This window comes from Hemicordylus capensis, chromosome 3 (assembly GCF_027244095.1).
Source record: "Hemicordylus capensis ecotype Gifberg chromosome 3, rHemCap1.1.pri, whole genome shotgun sequence".
NCBI lineage: Eukaryota > Metazoa > Chordata > Lepidosauria > Squamata > Cordylidae > Hemicordylus > Hemicordylus capensis.
The window spans coordinates 4989404-5013592 of record NC_069659.1 but is presented as its reverse complement, the minus strand read 5'-3'; the positions used below and the strand labels follow the sequence as shown (position 1 = coordinate 5013592).

The window sequence follows — 24189 nt, the reverse complement described above, 5'->3', positions numbered from 1 at the left end:
AATCTGGACTATCTCTTTGAGCAACCTGGGCTGAAAGGGATTTTCATTAGTTCACATAATTGTGCAAACCAGGGTATAACACCTCCTACTCTGATGCTGATGATTGTGTGAACAGGCCTCTTGGTTGACATCTTGTCTAAATTACTCAATAGAATCCCATTGAAATTAATAGGACAAGTGAGTCATGAGGAACTCAGTGAAGTGGGAAAGCATGAGGAGCAACTCCTTGCTTAATTTTTTCCCCCTGGGTGGAGGAAAGACTCTTGGTGGGGAGAACATTTGGGGACCCAAACTGAGAACCCCTGCTGTAACACATTCAGAAATAAAAACCAGGATAGAGAAGGATTTCTAGTGTGTGGATTCTGCTTTGGAAGCAAGAGCAGGTAATTCAGCACTCAAAGCAAAAATTCAGATGGGTAGGATTCTGGAAGCATCCCTAGTCTTAGCCCACGTCTCCACTGGTACTTTCAGTAGTTAAATGCCGGAGGCAACAAGCCCAGAGAAGGAAAGAGGAAATGCCTTCCTCCTTAAGATGTTTGTCATACCTGCCAATAGAGCCTAGCTCTTGGGAGGCCTGCAGCTATAAGGACAGCATTTTGAGACAGATTGTGCTGAACACCATCCCTGGTTTCCTTCCTGGGTCTGAAGGTGGATGAGGCCTCCCGGTCCCAGCTGGAAAAGGAGTCATCCTCACTAAAGCAGCCAAGCAAAAAAAAGAGGAGAAAAATCCAGCAGCTGCCTGAGAAATACAAGGGTTATGAGAAGCTGCTTGATGGTGTCTTGGCCAATGACCCCGATTTTCTTGAGCCAGTGGGTGAGTTGGACCTTTGTCATTGCAAATTTCACGTGGTTTTCTTGTTTGTTTCTTTGTGACCTTCGCAGCCCAAGTGAGGAAAAGCCATCGCTGGGACTCGGCGGAGGGAGGATCAGGCAGTGGGCTTTCCTCTCTCTTGGCTTCAGGTTGCAGACACACTCTTTTCTGGAGAAACCAGGCATGGTTTCTTAAACTTGGGTCCCCAGATGAGACTGGACTACAGCTCCCATCACCCCATGGCCATTATGGCAGGGGATGATGGGAGCCATAGACCAAGAACCTCTGGGGACCCAAGCTTGAGAAACCCTGGTAGTCATTTCCAATTAGAGCACCGCCATGCACTCTGCCTGGGGCTGCCTTTACAGGTGGTTTGGAAATGCCAAGTCGTACAAAATGCCGCCACTAGGAATTTGACTGGAACCAGCAGATCAGCGCACTCCAATCCTTCACTATCTGTCTCGGCCACCAGATGGTTTCTGGGCTTAAATCAGTGTTCCAGTCTTATTGACTGATTTGTTTCTAGGATTTTTTCCTAGGACCCCGGGGCAGTGTGTAATAGTCTAAGAACACGGCTACTTTCAAAATGTCCATGCCAGCCTGCAGCCAGTAAGGTCTGCCCTCCCTCTTGCCTTATTTCATATTCTCCAGAAATCACACTAAAAAAATACTCCTTCCCTGTTTTTGCTTGGCTGCCTGCAAACATGATGCCATTTTGGATAAGCCCTGATTTATTTTATTTGTTAGCCATCTATATTTTATTTTTATAGAAAGGTAGGGTATAAATATTAGAAATAAAGAAATAACAGCACTGTTGAAGTGGAGATAACTGGTGGCGTGGACCACTGATGAGGGTTCACTCAGGTACACAGTTCTGGAGCATCGGCGGCAGGCGTTTCCTGCACTGGAGGAGACCAGAGTGCCTGCTCCAGGACAATCTGATGATTTCCACTGCCTGGACACTCACCTCCATCTATATGCACAGGGGCGTAACTATAATAAGGCAAGGGGAGACAGTTGTCTGGGGGCCCCCCCAGAGGCAAGTCACCTGACTGACTCCCCCAGCCACGCACCCGCCCGGGCTTCCTTCGGTTGTATTCATCCTCCGAAATGGATGTGGGTGTTAAGACCGGGAGCTACCAGAGCAGCATGTCTTTCTCTAGTACCTTTAAATGACTTGCATCCTCCACAATTTACAAAACCTTTTCAAAAAAATAATCTAGGATGATGTTCTGTTGTGTATGTGTATATATATGTATAAATTTTTACTATGCTTTTTGTTACCACTATTCAGCCTCATTTAAGATTTCTTCATGAGCTGAGGTTCAGTGAGTCCCCACTCACTTTTAAAATCCCATTTTAAAAATCATTTTAAAATCCCATTTAAAATAAAATAAAATGGGGGGGGGATTTTAAAATCTTGTCTCTGGGCCCACTCCAACCTTGCTATGCCACTGTATGGGCACATTTTGCCGGGACAGGTCCATTCGTGGAGTGACCTGTCCCTCTCGTGCACTCACATGGGAGCTCCAGGCATGTCTCCACGTGCCTGGAAGTTTGCCATGGAGCAGTAGACCCCTAAAAGCCCAGTTTCTAAGGGCAAGAGAGGGGAACTCAGGAGATGATTTTGATCCGCCGGTTCTGGATGGGGTCACACTTCCTCAGAGGGAACAGGTACACAGTCTGGAGATGCTTCCGGATCCAAAGCTATCCCTGGTGTCCCAGGTTGAGGCAGTGGCCAGAGGTGCATTTTATCAACTTCGGCTGATATGCCAGCTGCATCTGTTTCCTGAGATAAACAACCTTAGAGCAGTTGTACATATGCTGGTAACCTCCAGACTTGACTGCTGCAATGCACACTGTGTGGGGCTGCCTTTGTACATAGTCTGGAAACTGCAGTTGGTACAGAATAGTAGAGTAGTGTACTGGAGAGGCAGGATGCAAACAGTTTAAACCAACAAACCGGATTCCCTCCATTTTTGTATTTAAACCAAGGAATCCAGCAAAATGTCAAAGCTCTGCGGAGCGCTCTCCAGCACCCTCTCGTGTACCGTGAATCAAAGGCCAGGCTAGACAGCCTGCAGAAGCCGTTTGTACCTATGGAAAAGAAGGTAAGTGGGCCTGGGGGACTCTGGATTCTAGGCCTGGATAGCCCGCATTCCAAAAGAGAGACACAAGACCAGATGAGACAAACACAAGCAGAACAGAAGGCTATGATAAGACAGCTTCTCTCTCTCCCTCGCCCTCTAGTGGCATCTTTCAAGCATTCTTAGCATGAGTCACCAGCAAAAGGGCAATACAGAACCTGCAAGAGAGCCCAATAAGACTATTTCTGCATCCTTCCCCAAAGCACTGCAACTGGAAGGGTACAGGGATGCAGAGGAGCCAATTGCTGCATGCTTTCAGCATCTGCAAACCCACAAAGTCATTGCCTCAAAGGCCTGCGGGAGATGGCAGCCAGATAACTCCTTTCCTTCCTTGCTCAGCATTTTCCATATCTGGAAAGTTCAAGAGAGACAAAGTTTTGAACAAACAAAATGGGGCAGGGTGGGGGGAGCCACCCCATTGGCCAATATAGTCTGAACTGATGTGGAACATATTGGATGAGTTTGGATCAGATTGGTCAGATGAACACAGTTTTGTACTGGAACTAATGCAAAATTCTGATAAAATTCTAAGGACTTTACATAGGAGCAAATGTGGCCCTGATAAAAGCAGCTGAGAATCTTACACCTCATGTGAAAAAAAGGAGAGGGAGGGAGAGGGAGCCCTTCCCCTCAAAATAAAGGCAGTGACAGTTAGTGGCCAGCTGCTTTAATCTGCTTGTCCTATAGGTCTTGAGGGTCCGTGCTCCACAGCCTCAAGAGACCAAAGTGCAGAAGCTGGAAGAAATCCTGCTGAAGATGAGGACCCCAACAAACATCTTAGAGGTCCCACTCGGTATGTACTAGCGTACAAACCCAGAACACTTGGCCGAGACGTGATCCCAAGCCCTGAGATTGAGCAGAGGTGGATTGTTGAGGGTCAGCACGATGGGGGAGCTGCAGGGCCCTTGGAGAGAGACGGCTAAGCAGCTTTGGGTCCTGGGGCCGTGCTCGGGTGAAGACGCGTGGGGTGGGGTGAATCATGCAGCCAGCTTATGCGGCACAGCTGCTCATGCTTACCATGATTCCCACCCACCCCCAACTGGGCAAATCAGGTATATCTGGGAACTGAAGCTGGGAAAAGAGTTTCTAGTCCTTTTGGTTCTAGATAGAAGTCAGATAATGAGGCGGTTCCCACAATCAGTGGGAACCGCCAGAGGGGTTAAGCGGGGAGAGAGGGCTTAGCCCGCTCTCCCCGCAGACGAGCGTCTGCAGAGCCCTGGGCAGCTGGATCAGCCGCCCACACGACTGCCGGTTCTGTCACGAAGCCCGCGGGGGCTGCAGGGATCAGGGGCCATGCCGCCCCCCGGAAGTTCCAGCATGCCCTGCGTGAGTGCCGGTGCTGGAGAAACCCCCGAGTGCCTATGCTGGAGGGACCCCCCAGCTGGGATGCTGCTTTTTAGCCTCCTGGTCAGGGGTCTACGCATGAGTTGCCGTGGTGCGGCAACACACGATCGGAAAGCCCGGGTTAGTGGAGCACTTGCTCCGCTAACTTGGGCTTAAGGGAGGGTAATTTTAGCGGGTTACCCCCTTTGGTGAGACCAGGCTGGGCTGCGAGCCCGGTGGCTCTCACGCGCAGGCGAAATCTGGCTAGGCTCCCTTAGCCCGATTTCGCCCGATTGTGGGAATCGCCTCAATGTGTGAATAGCAGCTGCTGAAATCAGTAAGGCAGTTCACACAATCATTAATTGGGTGGGACTAGTGTGTCCCCCCCCCCCCCCGGCTTCGGGAGCTGTGCATACTCCTGATTTTCAGTGGTGTGCTAGCAAAAGCCTAGAGAAGGAGAGGGGAGCATGGGTCTGCAAGAGAGGAGCTGGGTTGGCTGGTTTTCCCCCCAACCATCTTACCTAGCTCCTCTTTCACAGGGCCCTGCTGCTCCTACCTAGGCTTTTGCTTCCACATGCTCAAGAACTGGGCCTGCACACAGCTCCTAAAGCTGAGCAGGATGCCTGTCCTACTCAGTGATTGTGTGAATGGCCTTCGTGTGTGGTACATGTTCCATTTAATTCTCTTGCCCCCCCCCCCTCCTATGGCTGGGAGAAGCAGAATATGCAAATGCACTTTAAATATATTTGCTTTATTTGCATAACCTGTTACATCACAAAGTTTGCCTTGTTTGAGCCAGCCCTGTACCAGTTTTTTTTAACTCAAGGAAGGATGGTGAGATCTTGGGCTTCTGTTGCTTGTAGCACGTGTCCTGCAGAGGAAGGAGTCCAACTGGCGTGAATACCAGGAGGCCCTGGTACTGCTGGAGGAATTCCGGAAAGATTATCAGGCTGCAGTGGCCACCTGTGATGAAGCCAGTGAGGCTAGAACAGTTAGTAAGCAGCCCACTAGAGCAGGAAAGAAGAGTCAAAGCTAGATGTTCAGAGACCTTGCTGGGCTCAAGTTCGGTGGACAGAAGCTAGCAGAATCCCCATCTTGGGTCACCAAGGAAGACAAAGGCGTTTGAGTCATTCTATCAGAGAAAAGTATTCCAAACACAGTGAAGGACTGAAGAACCACCTGCTCTAGAAGACAAGGGACCCTTCTTTTGTAGACTTTGAAGAGGCACCTGTCCTGTCCTAGAAGACTTAAGAACAATTGTGTGAAGGATCAGCAGCTGTAAGGGCAGAGATGACTTTTCCTTCTAAGATGCAGGACATTGACTTCTTTGGTTTTGCAGCTATGCTCAGAATTGGCTCATTGGGATTGTTTCGTTCGGTGCTCAAGTTTGAAAGCACTACACAGACTGATGAAACCTGTTTGGTGCAGGTGGAAAACGTTTTTCTACCCTAATCGTGTTTCTTGAAACCATGCAGCAACTTCCAACAGTGCAATAAACAGCTGTGCTAGTGGTGGGCCTCTGGTCTTCTTAAATGTCAACAGCCAGAGGAAACCTACTTTGGAAAGATTCCAATGGAAAAAAAGCTCTATAGAATCCACTGGAGGACACTATGGTGAGAAAAAGCCATCTCTGGTTTGGGTGCTGCAGGAAGGCATCCATAGCAACACTTAAATGGCACTCCAGGGCTTTATCCTTCCAGGTCATCACTTTTTTCCAGTGCCCACCCTATGCATCCAAGTGGCTTGCTAGAACCTGCGGAATTTCCTTTCAGGTTGTCTCAGGGGAGTGAAAGGGCTGCCACAAATCAACTTTGTACCAAGCCTGTAAACACAACTTTTCCCACTTTGCGGTTGTATTCACCTCCCTTTCCATATACATTCATGGGAGTTTTCCTTATCCCTTAAGTTGTGACTTTAGAACGCTACTGTAATTAAACATTTAATCCTTAACTGTGCAGTTAATATGCGGACTTGTGTGCCTTCTCCATCCGTTTCAACTCCGGAAAGTGGGCACTTCTCACAGGTAGCTTTTCAGATCACCACTAAGACACACAGTAGTGATTCATAGGCTGTACCCTACAGTGTAACCCAAGTTTAGCCAAATAAGGCTTGCAGAGCTCATTGAGCTGCAAGTTGGCCAAAGTTAGCAAGAACCTCTCACTCCACTGCTGGCCTATAGGAAGTAACTAAATACAAGCAATGAGTGTGAGGCATCACAAGGCCAACTTAGGAGAGCCCTCACTATCAGGTAGGGATGTGCACGAACCGAGGTTCTGCGCCAATCCTGTTTGGATGAGGTCTGAACCAGTTCAGTGCTGCAGGGAGGACAGTGGGAGAGCACTATAGTTAGGAGGAAGCAACTCCCTCTGCTCAAAGCAGCAAATCCAGAACTAGAGCATCTGGGGCATCCCCACAAATTGGGCACCTGAGCTTAAGTGCCAAGCACTGCTTTGACCTAGCCTGAAGACCTCGCCCCTCTGCAGTGTTTAAAAGGGGCTGTAGGGTGAGGCGTCAGCTTGCTGGCTGGGCAGCCCAGAGCCCTTTTGAAGGATGCTGCTCACCTTTCCAGAGGCCTGGCCCTCAATGGCACTGACTTCAAGTGTAATGAAAGGCAATTTTATTACATCAGGGCACATAACCACCCTGAGCCAGCTTGGAAGGGCAGTATAAAATTCGAATAAATAAATAATAAAATAAATAAAGCTTTTAGAATGGCTGTTTTCTAGAGGAAAATGCGAATGCACATCATGTCTGAATTTTCTAAACTTTTCCATCTTGTGGGAGGTTAGAGAAGTGTGTGTCTTGGAATGGAAGTGACTAAATCTATGGTGTGGTGACATCTGGAGTACTGCGTACAGCTTTGGCCACCATATCTTAAGAAGGATATTGTAGAAATCTAAAAGGTGCAGAAGAGGGCAACCAAAATGATCAGGGGCCTGGAGCACCTTCCTTATGAGGCTAGGCTACAGCATCTAGGGCTCTTTACCTTGGAAAAGAGGCAACTAAGGGGAGACATGATCAAAGTGTATAGAATTATGCATGGAGTAGAGAGAGAAAATTTTCTCCCTCTCTCACAACACTTGAACTAGGGGTCACCCCATGAAACTTTAGGACCGACAAGAGGAAGTACATTTTCACACAGCACATAATTAATCTGTGGAATTATTTGCCATGGGATGTGGTGATGGCCACCAGCTTGGATGGCTTTAAAAGGGGTTTAAGACAGATTCATGGTGGATAGGTCTATCAATGGCTACTAGTCTGGTGGCTGTGGGCCATCTCCAGCCTCAGAGGCACGATGCCTCTCAATACCTGTTGCAGGGGAGCAACAACAACAGGAGAGAAGGCATGCACATACTTCTTGCCTGTGGGCCACTGTGTGAAACAGGATGCTGGACAAGATGGGCCTTGTGCCTGATCCAGCAGGACTGTTCTTACCTGAAAGTTGTTAGGAGTAGGTTCATTTTACTCATCCATTACATTTGGGGGGGGGGGGTGAGGGGAGACTTGACTTTTACTTACAAAGGCATACACATTCATTTCTCAGTGAACAGATTTGTTTTATTAAAAATATTGATGAAGCCACAGTGATTCAGTTGCAATCTCAATAATGATGTCTTGTACTGCACTGGTTTTCAAGTACCAAACTGAGGATACACATCAAAGCACAAAATGATTTAAAGCATACCGGCAGTGGGGGGCAGAGGAAGTAGAGAAATGCAGCAAAAATAGATTTGCTTGAAACAGTCCAACAGTAAACACCAGAAAACCAGGCATACATGAAACCCCATCCATTTTAACTAAAAGGAGGGTGGGTTGTTTGCATAGTGAATAGCTAATTCTATACCTGTTTGCAGTGTTTTAAATAGCTGGAGTAGGAATGTCATTTCCGATCGGACTCCTATAATACAACATTTAGAAAGATGGTGTCAGCTTTAGAGTTCAGTGGACACAGTGCAGTTTTCATCAGTCTTATTGTAGAGACCCAGCACAGGAGACCTCACAGAGCAATGTCATATCTTGACACACATCCACTTCCAGATCCTGGGCAGGGAATGTCAGGAGAAAGACTGCATCTAGGCCTCTCTGAGAATGGAAACGGGGCTCAGATACCATCATCCTGAAGGACCAAGTCCCTTGTCCCCCTGGCAGTTGAAAACCAAGTTGCCAGCATGATCCCAGGGGCCCAGCAGGAAGCATTGCAGGCCACAGGTGAAGCAATCCTCCAAAGGCAAGCTTTGTAAAAATCAATGCATGAGAATCTTTAAGGCTTCGCCTTCCTTTTCTTTCATTGAGAGAAATTCAGCCAAGTGCTTGTTTGACCTGTACTCCAGGACATGCGCCACAATGCATTTGACAAGGAAACACTGACAGTTACATAAGAAAATTGTGATACAATCATCTTACACAAACCAATCTTTTGGCACTTTTTCCTTCAACCAACACCCACAGTCAACTGACCCAAGAAAAACTTGCCAGATGTCCTTTTCCATAAAGGAACATCCCAAGGGTCAGAGTGGCTTTTCAGAGTCCGATTGAGTCTTTGGCAGTTGTACTCATTCAATTACTGTCAAAATCCCGCCCACCCACCTCCCCTCCCCTCCCCTCCCGGGCCACAAGGAAGTGCCCTAAAGCGGCGCAACCCATTTGACCAGCCAACAGGGCTAAAAGCAGAACCGTACTTTTAAAAAAATCTAGAACTCAAATAAGTAGTCTCACAAAGACAAGAGTGGATATGCAAAAAGGTTGCATGTACTGAAACCAGTGGCAAAACTCTCCTTCAATGGGCTGTGGAACAAGACCCAATTGTGCTCTTTATTTGGAAGGCAGCGAGGCTGAGGAGACCCTCCCCGATTTAATCAAGCAGCTGGAAAAGGGTTAACGTGAGGACAGACCATACAAGGGCAAGGGAGGCAAAATATTGTGCATATTTTTAGGCGAGCAGGTGGGCAACTAGATAATGCTTTTGTAGTTGAAGGCCCTCATTCCTTCTATGGAGGCTATATCCCCCCTTAAATACATTCAACAGCCTTCACACCCAGTTGTAGGATGGAAGGGCTCAATGGTTGGTGTTGGAACATGTCACCCAGCATTAGAGACAAAGATTACCAGCTGGCCATACTGAACTGCCCTGCCCAGAGCCAATCCAGAGGCTCAGCGATGCAGAGCTGCTTGTGCTGTGCCCTTTACTATTCCTTGTGAGATGATATCACAGTCCATGTCTCCTCAACACGACAGCCAAAGATGGGAGGTACACAGTCAGTGCAGGGACATCCTATCTCATGTGGTTGGTAGGAGACGTTACAGGAAAGGCGCAGGGCGGCAGGAGCAGCTCTGTGTTTGGCAACATCTTGTGTGGCAGCCCCGACCCCAACATTCTTCACATCTCTCACCTGGCATGCACATTCTCACTCACACAAGGCAAGCAGGCATTTGGAACGGCAGACGAGGGTATTCACTCAGAACACAGTTGCAGCTGGCCAGTCCAGGCAGCAAGCTTGGAGGTAACCGAGTTCCTCGTGTCCAAAGAGCATTGCCCTGCAGTGTGAGGAGAAGTCCAAACCTCCCTTCAGACTGTGGTCCGAATCCCATGACTGCACGAGTGCTCTTGTATGCTGAAGGGAGGTCTGGACTCCTCCTCCCACTGCAGGGCAATGCTCTTTTGAAACAGAGGTGAGGAGACTGTCTTTCCAAGTAAAACCATTCTGCTGGGCATAGGTAAGGGCTCTCTGGATCCTGCCCATTGTGAGGATGTTGGAGTCAATTCACACAACACTTTAAGTAGGGATGTGGACAAAGCATTTCGTGCACATCCACGGGGGCGGCAAGTAGCGTGAAAGTTGCTGAGCACTCAAGTTACGTAATGCCGCTGCCTGGGGATGCTGGGAACAGGGAACTTCCTGTTCCCATGCAAGAAGTCCCCGGCGTGGATTACTGCAAATAGATGGATGGTGTGGCCATTAGGAAGTGGCAGGACTGCGGGAGGGCATGGAGGAGCAAGAAAGACCTGCCTCCCTCCATTTAAAGGGCCTGCCCATCTCAGGCTGAATCATTTTGGAGCCTTGAATCTGAAGTGCTGAAACACATCCCTAACCATGAGTGCTAAGCTTACCTAGAAGTGGAATGTATGAATGAGACAAACATATCACACAGGTACCATTAGAGAGCCAGGATTGGCTCCAACTCCATTTCAAGTGTATATCTGGACACAGCCCACAATTGCTGCCATCCTGCAGGGAGAAAACTCCCTACTATCTCTTCCATCAGACACAAGAAGTGCAGCCATAAGCAGTGGTTCACCTCAGACCAAAAACTCCAGCTCTTTTCCACTGTACATCCTAGGATAGGGATTTCTGAAGTGGGGTTCAGGTAGGGGTATGCATGGAACTGGCTTGGCCAATTCTGTTCAAATGCAGACTGAATTCGAACTACTCGAGTCTGGTTCCAGGTCCAGCCAAATGGGGTCCAGTCAGTGAACTGGGCCAAATCAGTTTAGGGGATACACTTGTAAAGGGGAATCCGGTGAGGATTCCCCTTCACAAGTAAAGGGGCCTTCCTTATTGAAAAAGGTGGGGGGGACAAAGGATACTTAGTACCTTCTATTGGCAGGGATGGCAAGGAACAGCCAGCTTGGGCTGTTCTTCCAGAGGTCGGGGGTGGGGGTGTTGGATGAGTGCCCCCCCTGCCTGAAAACAGAAATAACTAAGTACTCTTTCTCTCCCACCCACCCCGACTTAGTATAGGGAGTGCCCCTTTACTTGTGAAGGGGAATCTAGTGAGGATTCCCCTTTACAAGTATCTCTCCTGAACCGGTTCATACTGGTACTTCGAACTCAGATCGGCACCCCGCTTTGGGGGCCCAGACCAGTTTGAACTCTGACCAGCCAAGCCGGGTTGGTTCAATTCAAACCACAGTTTGAATTGAACCGGTTCACACATCCCTAGGGATAGGACCCTCCAAGGGGTCCCCAGCAACTTGAAAGTGGGTCACCAAGGTAGCAACCTCTCCATCAGCTCAAGGAGCAGCATAGCTGTGGCTGCCTTTGATGGGCTGGATGCAAGTTCCTGCTTTTCTTGCGAGAGAGAGCTTATCTTCTAGGAGTGAATTCTCTCTCAACTAGTCAGCAGAAGTTTAATAAACTGAACAGAATATTTTCCAATATTACCTCCAACGGAGTGTTTTTGGAGTGGTGCTCATGATGGCATACTGTTCACACATACACTATGTCCAAACGGGCCATCCATGTGGATTTCCCCAGAAGAGATCTGTGATCGTTGGCAGAAGCACCAGAATTGTCAATCATCTTTTGAAGCCTAAGGAACTGCCCTCTGGTAGAGATTCCAAAGGGAGGGGGCCTTTGGAAGGGAATGGAGGGGGGGGGGCTATTTAAGAGAACTGTCAAAACAGATGTTCAGTCAGTCTGCACTGCGACTAGTAGGGATGTACACGAACCGGTTCGGAGGCCATGCTGGCCATGTTCGGAACCGGACCGGTCCAGCACTGAGGGGGGTCTACCTTTAAGGGCGGGGGGGTAGTACTTACCCCTCCTGCCGCTCTTCCCCCTCCGGCGCTGCATTTAGGATTGACGTTTTGGGGGTGGCTGCGTTCCTCCCTGCCGCCCCTGCCCCCATCGTTGCCCGGAAGTCGCGTAAATACGAGCACGCATGTGCCCGTCGCAGCACGCGCCTGTCGCCACCGTGCGCTGCATACGTCACACGACGGGCGCATGCGTGCTCGTATTTACGTGACTTCCGGGCAACGACGGGGCAGGGGCGGCAGGGAGGAACGCTGCCGCCCCCCAAACTTCAATCCTAAATGCAGCGTCGGAGGGGGAAGAGCGGCGGGAGGGGTAAGTACTACCCCCCGCCCTTAAAGGTAGACCCCCCTCAGTGCCAGACCGCGCCGCAGTGGTTCCGTGCACACCACTAGCCACTAGAGGGGTTCCAGGGAGGGTCTGGGTAGGGCAGGATCCAAGTCTACAGGTGTGGCGCGATCAAACTGTGGCTACTTCCGTCTTATTAAACTATCTGCTCCAAATTCACGGTGTTCAACTTCTACGCCAGTATTTGAAGTTTGCGTGTCACAACCTTATACCGTTAACGAATGCTGACTCTTATGAAGTAGTCAGGGAAACAGTGTTTAAATGTTTTAAGAAAGGACCAAATTATTTCAGGAAAAAATTCAGAACTGTGCAGCCCGAAGCTGGCAAATCATATATAGAGAATTTGGTTCTGAGCTGAGCCAATATTTGAAGAAATGGGTTGAGGGTGCCGAAGTGGGTACTTTAGGGAAAGTGATTTAATTGATTGGTATGGATATTTCTTTCACTCAATTACTTTATGAGCTGTGAAGGTCATGTCCCCAAAGAAAGACAACATTAAAGGCTGCTGAGTTAGCAGATCAATTTGTTTTAAACAGGGAAGAGTCTCCTTATAGGGTAAAGAGACCTTTCCTTGTTCAAAGTAAAGACCTAATTCCCCGCAGAACCATCTGTGTGAAGGGGCTAGGGAGCAAAAAGCCGCTTGACATCCCCATGGCTAGCTTGATGGTAAAGTGACAAGGGGACAGAGGATTATATGAAGTAGGAGTTATGGAAGATCAGTTTGTACCATTTATTTTAGGCAGGGACATTATGGGCCCCAAGACACAACTGTATTCCATTACCAGAATCCAAAGTCGAAAATTTGAAAACAGAAAAGAGCCTGAGGAACTCCCTGCAACTTTGGTTCAGACTGAGTTTGATAATTGTCAGAGGGCAGCTGATAGAAAGATGAAATTAGCTGAAAAAGAAGAGGGTGAGCCAGAAGAGCATCTCCATAGTAGCACCATGGAAAGATCTGGCTGGGGGTGGATCCTGATGACATTTGGAAGTTGAGGAGAACTTCAAAAGGAATATTGGTTCTTACTGCGAAGGGTTCTTTCCCCAAGTGTCCAGAGTAAGAGAAGTCTAAAAACAGAACATACCCCTGGCAAATGACCCAGACCATGAACAATACCCACCCACCCCTGAGGGAGGGTCAAATGAATCTTGGTAGGATGGTCATACTGACTATCATGGGAATGGCAATTTTTAATCTGCTTGCTCTTCTCAGAACATGTAAAACCCCAGCCAGGACAGGTTTCCAGAGTGGCTGTATGATGATGAGGATGAGGGGGATAGCTGGGGCGGAGAGGAGGGGTCAGTGAGAGGAAGAGGTCTGGCAGGGTCAAGTTGGTTGCCTGGCACACCAGCCACAACCTTTGTGTTCTCAGCCCCAACGGTCTGGCCCCACCGAGATGCCCAGCGTGCACCAGAACTTAGCCAGGAGCTAAAAAGATGCTGTGATGGATAAAAGAAGAGGAGCCCCTCACTGGCCTCCAGTCTGCAACCCCAGCCAGGACAGGTTTCCAGAGTGGCTGCTCAACGAGGAAGAGGAGAGGTGGGGGTTCAAGGAGAGGAAGAGGCCGAGCAGGGCCAAGGTGGTTGCCTAGCACACTAGTGTTGATTCTTGGACCTGGGGGAGACAGTGGAGGGATTGTGTGGGATGGAGGATACGTCTCACGAGTACCCCTTCGACACAGTGTGGAGCGCCCAGTGGTCCTGAGTGGTGGTTGGCCATTTGGGGGCAAAGAGGAGGCGTCTGCCCCCAACTGCAGCCCAGTTAACGTTTCCTACCAGACTGGGAGGGGCGAGAGTTTCCTACCAGATTGGGCACTTGGAGGTCCTCTTGTGCTGTGTCCACTAATTGTGACCTTGGGGCTTGAAGCTGGAATTGTGATTGTCCCTGAATTGTCCCCCAGAATTTCTCATGAGTGGCCTATTGGGGCAAAAGGAAGCCATGTTAGGTCCGAATGACTTGCAAAAATCCTTACAGCCTGATGGCATAGCCTTTTTTAGGAGTCTCTGGTCTCTACCAGGATAGGATCTAGACACTATCCAAAAAGCTCGATGCCTGTGGATGGGGAAGAAACAAGGATTAGTTGGGATTTAACTTGGACCAGCCAGTTCTTGAGCCAAAGGCAACTGTGGACTGCTATGCTCAAGACCATGGCTCTGGAAGCCTGCTGAATGTAATTCAGGATGGAAACCGCCATAAGAGCCACTGCCATGTCGAGTCTGTTCATGCAGTTGAAGCTTAAGATTGTCTGGAGGAACAAGGTGAATGAACCCTTGCTCAGAGAATAGAAGCCCTGGTGAATAATGAATTGGTGGTGACCACCCTGATGACTGTAGCAGAGGTATCATGGCCTTCCCCGAGGAGGAAATCACATTTTTTTAAAATCTCAGGTGCTTTAAGCTGTTCTTGTCCCTCTGTACTCCTAACAGAACCTGACACTAGCTGTGCCACGGATGCATCAGCAAGGGCAACAGAAATAAATGACATAACATCTTGAGGGAGAGTACAATTTCTTAGGGCAGACCCCCACTGGCTTAAGAGATACTCAATTCTGCCAACATGACACTGCAGAACAGTGGGGGGAAGGGAATGGTATCTATAAGAAGACAGAAATACATTCTGTCATCCAAAATTGCATAACTTAAGATAGAGCCTTCCTTCATGCATGCTTCATGAGATCACTTCAACTTACGTTGTGTTCAAAGACTACAGCAGAAGAGGCACTCAGATCAACTTAAAACTCCTTAAACAATCCAAACTTGTTTTTAGAAGGCCTTTGTGTCTTCAAGCTCAGCATCATCTAAAGTGTCATCCTACAGGTTTTTAACGTCCAAAAGTCACCCCCCCAACTCTCTCCCCTCACAAACGACACAGCTTCCGTAGCAAATGCACAGCATGCATGAGAACAGAGAGGCAGATGCAGTCACCTGCCTGCCATAATGAATGGTCTTAACAGTAGTTTTATGCAAGTTAACACCAAGGAAAACTGAATTTTAGAATTTCTCTTTCAAATCTCTTCTTTTAAAAAAAATGCAGTTAAAGTCAAGAAGATGCTTTAGGAAGCAATCCTATGTTTACTTATTAGGAAGCTAGCCCCACAGAATCCAGTTGTCTGGGTCCTCACAATATCATGCAATAAAAAGCAGAAGTGAAACCAAAACAGGTTCCATGCTGATTACCCGAAACACCCAACCATCTGGGCTGCAGTTCAAAGCCTCCTGAATGCAGGGCCGCAGTAGTCAAGCTTCTCTTGGCTTCATAGCTCAGTCAGCTTCAGGCCGATTTACTTGCTCCAATTCAGGTCAGAGTTGACACTGAACGGTGCAGGCATATTTCAAGCTGACAGCTGTAGTCAAGAAGCTGCCAGGTCCACCATGGAAACCCCACAAGGCAGAGCTGGAATGAAGGAGTCCGGCTGGGTGAGGGGGGCCTTTCCTGCTGGTGACCAAGGAACACACACAGAAGGGATGAGCTAGAAGAAGGGTCTTGAGAAATGGGTGTAGTTTTAGCAGTGCCCCTCTCAAAAGGGGAACACACTCGCTCAAAGCAGCCTGCACCTACAGGCAACTTATTTCAAAACTGCAGCCTGTCTTTAGAAATGACCAGATTTTCAATGCTGCTAGACTGCATATTAACCATGTGAGAACACTAACCCAGGGGTTCTCAAACCTGGGCCCCCAGATGTTGTTGAACTCCCATAATCCCCAGCCACAATGGCCTAAGGCCATTCAACATCATCTGGGGACCTCTGGATTAACCAGCTCTGTCCCTAATCATATGCACAAGTGCAACCTGGGATTTTTGTTGAGCAAGTGGTATAGGGAGTGCAAGTTGGGTGCAGGGGGGAGATGTGGCCAGTTTGCAGTGGCCAGCCTTCAGGAATGCTATCAGTGGAATTAAAACAATTTTAGAAAGAGAACCAATACCACCAAAGCTGAAGAGTAATTCTGCCCCCTTTGCAAGAGATTAACTGGGGTGAGGGAGACAGCTTAACACCCCCTCCCCTTTTTTAGCAATTTCTCCATGTGAGGAAGAAGTCACCCTGTGGTGACCTTTCCACCTTCATGCAACACTGCCTGTCTCCAATTCAAATTCTGCTTGGAATGGAACTGTTCAGGAATCAACACTGCAGCTTTCAGTTCAGTCTTCCAACACAAAACACTAAATGAGGTTTGAAGGAATCCACATGCTCCACTGCCAGCTGATTCACACAACATATTTGCACATGCATCCAGTCACATAAGTCATTCTGGGAGTCCTTACTCTTCCCTGCTCTCATCATTTATATCCCCAAGGATGTCCCCTCAGAGAGCATGAAGAACACCACAAAGAGGACTGAGGCAATCTTGCGACAACTATGCTGGTGAGATGGGACCAGGTGCATTCCCCCGACTCCCCAATTCTGTCTCACCACAACGTGGGGTGCCTTGCTTCCTACATGGCTGGTCTGCTGAGGCAAACTTGAGCCACTGGTTAACAGGAGTGACCTGTGGCAGATCCTCCAACAGGGAATCCATTAGTGCAAAATATGCCTGACATAGAAGACTGACAGTACAACTAGCAAGGGCAGATGTTCTCTCGCTCTGGCACATGGTTAGTAGTTTGGATTTAGTCTAAGCAGCTGTCCAGACTGAACATTCAGATATAAAAACACACTGTATATTTAAGCACATTGCTGTCTTTCAGCGGGCCGGCCTTCCTCTTGCCTTAAGGCTGCTCCCAAGATTATACAAGGTCATTCATAGCAAAGGGCTTACAATAAAAGTGTTCATTTCAAAAGGACATCTACGACACACTTATGGCCAAGTCAAACAGTGGCTACACCAAGAATCCTGGGAACAGGCTGCAGACCAGTGAGACTTGGCAGTAGATGCAGGTCTATGTCCTTCTGGGTAGTATGAGTGGCAGAGTTGCTCCTGTGAGTGGCATTCACAGGACCAGAAGCAGCTGCAGCAGCAAGAGGGATCAGGTGCGGCTGACCTCTGTGCCACGACCCTGGCTCCAGCATGAACTGGGTTTAACGCCTCTTACCATCAAGAAGAAACCAACGGGGTGGGTGGAAGGTAACAAGAGCGCTTTTCCTCCTCCTTGCTAGAGATTTATTCCCATCGAGCTCACATTATCTAGAAAAGGCCACATTGTTTGTTAAGTGCTACTTTGCACCCAGGATATTCTTTGACCTCAAGAAATACTGGTCTGCTCTCCCTTTCCGCCTGGCCATGGTCCTGTTCTCACTATCAAACTTCCGCTGGAGCTGTAAGGCCAGCCTCCGGTCCTCCTCCTGCTGCAGTTCGCTGCTCCGCAGGGGATTGGCAGCGGCTATCCTCCCTTGGCAAGCCGCTTGCCTCCGTCTCTTGGCAGTGCTGCTCGGTTCCAAGTGCTTGGTTTTGCACTGTCTCTTTCGGCCCCACCTCAGAGGTTGGGGCTCCTCACCAAGGACCCTCTCAACACCAATGCCGTTCGGCAAGTTGCTCAATTCACTCTCATTTAGATATTTAAGCTGCTTCTTTCCTGTCACCTTGACAGACGGGTCTAGGGTACTATTCTCTGGAAACACCGGGTTGACCCTCATTACTTTCCGGGTCACCATTTTGGCATCAATGCTAAGACAAGAACCAGCCAGAGGCAGGGCTGATTTAGTACTGGAGACCTCAGGAACTCTAGTATTCAGGGGGGTCTTTCCTGATCTTGCCACAGGCACTAACAGACCACCATCCACTGCAGCGGCCTCCCCATCTCTCTTGATAGTGCTAGAGTCCTCCAGCCTTGTCACTACGCAGATGGAAGGGAGAGCATCCAACTCTGCCTGGGTGCGTGTGATGGTGTCAGGCGGAAGCAAGTCACTGGATGTTTGCCGTGGCTCTTTGACAACATTCAGCGAGTTCACGCTAGGAACAAGAGAATCCTCTCCCATTTCTGGGGCTAGCGATGTCAAGGTGGCTTTAGAGAGTGTTTTTTTTATCTGGCGCTCTTGGAATATTTGCTCCCATTTTTTCAGAATCCTGGGGCTTGCTTCGTAGGTGGTAGGCTTCTGCAGGCTCCTGGTCAGATTCCGTGGAGTAGACTTGATAATGAGAGGACTCAGAACCCGCCCATCGGGGAGTCGCTTTGGAGGAGTACATGGGGAGCAGACAATGGGTTTGAAGTGATTGAGCTCTTCTGAGATGCTGTCGTTGCTCTCGGGGCTGATGGACCGCTCTGGCTTCTGGAGGGCGGAGAGCGAAGTAGTCGTACTGACAATGAGACGCTTATCTGCTGTCAAGTCTGGGGCAGAGAGGCAGCGGTTATTCTGCGTGGATGACAGAACCCCAACAAGGGGAGTGGATGCACTGGTCAAGGGGTTTACCTGGAAAGACAGGCAATTATGTTCAGAACTGTTGCTCTTGGGTCAAAACATAAGAGAGAGGATTTAGGGTAGTATAAAGGGTAAGTACCAACTCACTCAGCCCTTTCAGTAGGATTAAATGCAAGTTAAGGGTCATGTGGCAAGCATTAGCCTGTGGCAAAGCTCCTGTATTATGGAGAGCCACATCTGGCTATATGGCAGGGGTTCGCAAACCTGGGTCCCCAGATGTTGTTGGACTTCAACGCCCATAATCTCCAGCCATTGTAGCTGGGGATTATGGGAAGTGAAGTCCAACAATGTCTGGGGCTCAAATTTGAGAGCCACTGCCACATGGTAAAGTAGCCTGACGGCAATGGCCCTTAACCACCCTCATCCCAACACTATTTATTAATTATTTATTTAACATTTGTATACCGCCCAAAATGCAAGTTTTAGTGGTCATGCGCAAACCTAAAGACATATACCAGGAAAAGAGAAGGAAATATTGTAGAAGGACTACAGATGTGCTGGAGAGCTTCTAAAAATCAGAAATGACAAAACCAATTTACCAGCACCACATGGCAATTCTCTGCTGAAAGATGCTGGATTTTCTAAACTGTGTTTGATACATTTGCTATAAAATTACATGTTCTGCTGACGCATGCAAGAGGCTGGAAATCTGAAAGAGTCTTCCGACTTTCCCATGTCTTCCACACTCTTGTAATGTTCAGGGAATAGGAAGGAGACCAGCCACACACTCCAGAATACAAAATGGTATCTCACAATACCTAGGACCACATAGTGTCTTTTGCAGTAGTAAAAACTTAAGACACACCCACTGAACATATGAAGCTGAGTCAGACTATTGGTCCAAACAGAGTCAGACTATTGGGAGGAACTTAGTGGTGACTGAGTATTTCAGACGGTGATCCTACCAGGCCTCCCCAAAGACTGAACCTGGACCCCACTGCATGCAAAGCATGTTACACCACCACAGAGCTATGGCCCTCCCCATGTAAGGTGTACACACACGTATACACGCAAATACACACCCACCCCACGTTGTCAAATGAAAGGCACTTTGCAGGAGGGTTGAGGGCATTTTTAGGCCATGGAGGCCTAACATGGTTTCAGCTGCATTTCCAAAACTGTTGTCAGGTACCTTTGTTCTGATTGGAGCTGATCTCTGTCTGCTCTTGGATCGGTCCCGAAGGGTGTCATTGCAGCTTTGGCTCCTTTCTACTTTGGAAGTCAAATTTCTACAATTATTAAAAAGAAAAGTTCAAAATAAAACACACAAGATGTTTAATGATAGCATTTTTACAAAACAAGTTGTCTTGTGGATTATGTCTTCATCTAGTTTAGTGAGAGCAGGGGGGTGGGGAGGAGAGAGAGCCCCTGAATGCAAAGAGGCAAGTCATGGCAGAAAAATCTTCAGATCCATACATCTAATTGTTAAGTATTTCTAGAAACAAAGTGAGCAAGATTCTGCTAAACTTCTAGAGAACAGAAAATAAATAAATGAAGAGCCCCTTCAAGCCAGTCTGCCCTCATGCCACCAGCTGCACAAAAGCTGAGAGTCACCACCTCACCTTCCCCAACCTGCGTTCCAATTCTGCAGCATATTCGTATAAATCCACGTGAACCACTTTCACCCAGTTTCTAAGATTGCAGAATGGCCTTTCTGGCACACGTCCTAGAGCTCCCTTGCCACTTCTTCCTCTCTTCTCCAATCACACTTGAGCCTGACCCAGGACTCACCCTGCCAGCAATGCAAATGAGTAGATGCTTCCTTTGGAGACAAAAGCTGACCGATGTGCAGATCTGCCTTGGAATGGCTCCTCATTCTCGGAATCAGAGAGGCGTTCAGGGAACTGAAGTTAGTCAAGAAAAAAGGTTAGCTGACATTTTACAGGCAGTCTGCTTATGCATTTCTTCATCCAATGGTGTCTCAAGCATCTAGAGTAGTTACACAGGAAGCACATACTGGAACCAAATGTGATTTGCTGGGTACGACCAGGTTTTATTCAACATTTGCACAGAAGAACTACAACTGAACATGTAATTTTAGTTTAATGAGCAAATAACAGGGATATTATTTATTTAACACATTTGCAGACCACCCACTACCAAAGTCTCTAGGTGGTTTACAGCAACAAAACAAAACCACATATTTTTCAACAAATGTATAAGAGATTAATTAAAATACCTATAAAGACTACTGACTAACTAAAAGGCTTCGTTGAAGAGATCAATGTTTCCTCTAAGGCTTGCACACGTGCGCTCACACACAAGTATTTTGATGTTCACTCAGTTAATTCTAGATCCCACTCAGGTTGAATCAGGAAGGTCTCACTCTGATTACATGTGCACACACACTTGATACTGCTGCCCAGAACAAAACTCATTTTGCACACAGATGGAAAAAAGTGAGAGAACACTGGAGGAAAAAATGAGCCGTTGGCACTTACCTGAATGGTCATTCTCCTCAGAAGTATGGATGGCATCCGAGATCATCATGGGTTGTCACGACCTCCTGCTCCGAGACAGGGCCAATCAGAGAGCTTTTCCTCCTGTAGCAGGAGGGAGGGGCAATCCCCTCAGGCTTCAGTCTATAGCTAGCTCTCCGATGCTCCGGCTAGAGAAAAAACAGTCGCAGAGAAAGAACCAAGCAGAATGGAACAACAAGTAAAGTAGAACTTTAGAAGAAAACGAGCTGTGAATTCTCATTGCGGAAAAACCCCACCCATGGGATGAGACGTACAACGCGGAAGAATAGAGCCTCCCCACACCTATATAGGGAACAGAAAGGTGGATAAGTTGGAAACAAACAGAAGCAGAAACACGAACGGTCGGGTGGGTCGGATGCCATCCATACTTCTGAGGAGAATGACCATTCAGGTAAGTGCCAACGGCTCATTCTCCCTCAGAAGAGGATGGCATCCGAGATCATCATGGGACATGCCATAGCCGCTATCCTAGCTGGGTGGGAGACCGTGAGAGTGCTCCTATGGCGGAACCACCTGTTGCAGAACTCGTCTGCCAAAAGAAGCGTCTGCAGAAGCCCAGTCGTGTATTTTATAGAATTTAACAAACGTGGACAGGGAGGCCCACGTTGCAGCTCTGCAGATATCGATCAAAGGCGCCCTCGTGGAGAGGGCTGCAGAAGCCGCGGCGCTGCGCGTGGAGTGGGCAGTTATACCCTCCGGAGGCACCGCCTTAGCCGCTGTATAGGCCAAGCGAATGCACTCGCAGATCCAGCGTGACAAAGTAGGGGAAGAGACCTTCCTTCCCAGAGAGCAGTCCCTGAATGATACAAACAGGGAATCAGAGACCCTAAAGCCCTTAGTGCGCCGCAAATAGATTCTTAATGCCCTGCGGACATCTAGGGTGTGCCACTCCTTCTCCCTGGGATTAGCAGGGTGGGGGCAGAATGAAGGCAGCATGAGCTCCTGGGATCGGTGAAAAAGAGAATTAACCTTGGGCAGGTAAGTGGGGTCTGTACGCAGAACAACGTAATCGGAGTAAACTAAACACAACTCCTTTCTGGCAGACAAAGCGCCCAGGTCTGAGACCCGCCGGGCTGATGTAATGGCTACCAAAAATAGGACTTTAAAGGTAAGAATACGCAGCGGCACAGTCCTTAAAGGTTCGAAAGGAGGCTTAACCAGGGCCCGAAGAACCAAGTTCAGGTCCCAAGTGGGGAAACGATGGACCGGTGGAGGACTAAGGGCTGCCGCACCCTTAAGGAACCTTCGAATGTGGGAATGGCATGACAAAGGAGATGTCCCAGGAACCTGCAGAGTAGAGGAGATAGAAAACATCTGTCGCCTGAGGGTGGCCGGTTTGAGCCCCCTATCCAATCCGGATTGCAGGAACCCCAGTACCTGACTGACCGAGGCGGAGTGAGGGTCGGCCCCAACCGACACGCACCATGCCACGAACGCAGTCCACGTGGCTTGGTAAACCCTGAGTGTTGAGGGCCGTTTGGATGCCAAGATAGTCTCCTTGACTGCAGGAGAGTAACCGCATGCGTCTAGCGCGCCCCGCTCAACCTCCAGGCGTGTAGGTTCAACCAGCGCGGGTCCGGGTGGAAGAGCGGACCCTGTCGAAGGAGTTGGGGATGACAGCCCAAGGGCACTGGGGGGGCTAGGGACATGTCGACGAGGTCCGAAAACCACGGGCGGTGCGGCCAATGCGGGGCCACGAGAATGAGTTCCGCCCGCTGTTGGCGGACCAATCTGACCGTCTGGGACAGGATGGGCGTGGGGGGAAAGGCGTACATAAGGCCCTGTGGCCAAGGTGTCAATAGGGCGTCCACCCCCTCGGCTCCGTGTGTTTGGTACCTTGAGAAGAACCTGGGGACCTTGGCGTTCCCCGGAGCCGCAAACAGGTCCACCTGTGGGTGGCCGAAGCTCGCCGTGATGGCGCGAAAGGCTTGCTCGTCCAGGACCCATTCTGCCTGGTCCAGCCTGGTTCTGCTGAGCCAATCTGCCAGCGTGTTGGACTCCCCGCTGACGTGCACTGCTTCTAGCGAGCCCAGGTGCCTTTCTGCCCAGTGTAGGAGCACAGAGGCCTCGTGCTTCAGCGGCCAAGCCCTGGTCCCCCCTTGACGATTGATATGCGCCTTTGCCATCGCGCTGTCGGTTTGAATCAGAACATGCCGACCGGCGATCAGGGGAAGGAAACGAATCAGGGAATAGCGGATCGCCCTCAGCTCCAGCCAGTTGATGGACTGGAGCCGTTCCTGAGGGGACCACAGACCCTGAGCGACCTGACTTTGGCAGTGACCGCCCCACCCCCGAAGACTGGCGTCTGTTGTGACCGGGAGGAAGGAGACCCCCTTGTTGAGGGCTGGCGACAGCCACCAGTGCAGGGACTTCCTCACCCGAGGGGTTAGAAGAACCCTGTCCCGGGCCCGGGAAGCTACCAAGTCCTGGAGGAGCAGGAGTAGCCACTGGAGTGGGCGTGAATGAAGACGAGCCCAGGGAACTATCCCGATGGTGGATACCATCATCCCCTGTAGTTGGCTGAGGGAAAGAATATCCGGGCGACTGCGGAGACCCGCCTTTCGGCACGCGGTGGACAACCCTCGTCTTCTCTCTAGGGAGAGGGAGACCGTTCCCTTCATTGAGTCTATTATTGCCCCAAGATGTTGAATCCGGTTCTTGGGGACGAGGGAACTCTTCTGATAGTTCACGAGAAACCCGTGGGCCTGGAGAACTGAGATTGTCTCCCCAACATCCCCCAGGGCCCTCTGGAACGTTGGCGAACGGATCAAGAGATCGTCCAGATACGGGTATAAGTGAATCCCCTTCGTTCTCAAGTGCGCCACCAGTGCCACCATAACCTTGGTGAACACCCGTGGTGCAGTTGACAGACCGAAGGGGAGAGCACGGTATTGAAAGTGATCCCCCGCATAGGTGAACCGGAGGAACCTCCTGTCCTGGGGGTGAATGGGGACATGGAGGTAGGCCTCCTTCAAGTCCACTGAGGACAAGAAGTCTCCCTTTTGGAGAGCCAGCAGGATGGAGCGGAGGGTCTCCATCCGGAAGTGCTTGACCCGCAGGAACCGGTTCACAAACTTCAGGTCGAGTATGGCTCTCGATTCTCCATTCCTTTTCGGCACTAGAAAAAGAATGGAGTAGACGCCACACCCAACCTCGTTTGGGGGAACCGGCTCGACTGCCTGAACCCTGAGCAGG

General features: G+C 49.3%; 2 protein-coding genes across 2 annotated transcripts in view; one reads left to right on the top strand and one right to left on the bottom strand.

Annotated features, from left to right (window-relative positions):
- The window catches only part of XRRA1 (X-ray radiation resistance associated 1), a 54334-nt gene extending 48103 nt beyond the window's left edge, over positions 1-6231 (top strand). The window contains exons 15-18 of the mRNA XM_053307439.1: positions 649-814; positions 2807-2922; positions 3646-3751; positions 5145-6231. Coding sequence (XP_053163414.1) covers positions 649-814; positions 2807-2922; positions 3646-3751; positions 5145-5317 — 561 coding nt within the window. The 3' untranslated portion in view covers positions 5318-6231. The remainder of the gene's footprint in view (positions 1-648; positions 815-2806; positions 2923-3645; positions 3752-5144) is intronic.
- An 8979-nt stretch (positions 6232-15210) lies between these two features.
- Positions 15211-24189, bottom strand: part of RNF169 (ring finger protein 169) — a 47136-nt gene continuing 38157 nt past the window's right edge. The window contains exons 4-6 of the mRNA XM_053310290.1: positions 20246-20358; positions 19647-19743; positions 15211-18505 (exon numbers count right to left, since the gene is read on the bottom strand). Of these exons, the coding sequence (XP_053166265.1) occupies positions 17312-18505; positions 19647-19743; positions 20246-20358 (1404 nt within the window). The 3' untranslated portion in view covers positions 15211-17311. The remainder of the gene's footprint in view (positions 18506-19646; positions 19744-20245; positions 20359-24189) is intronic.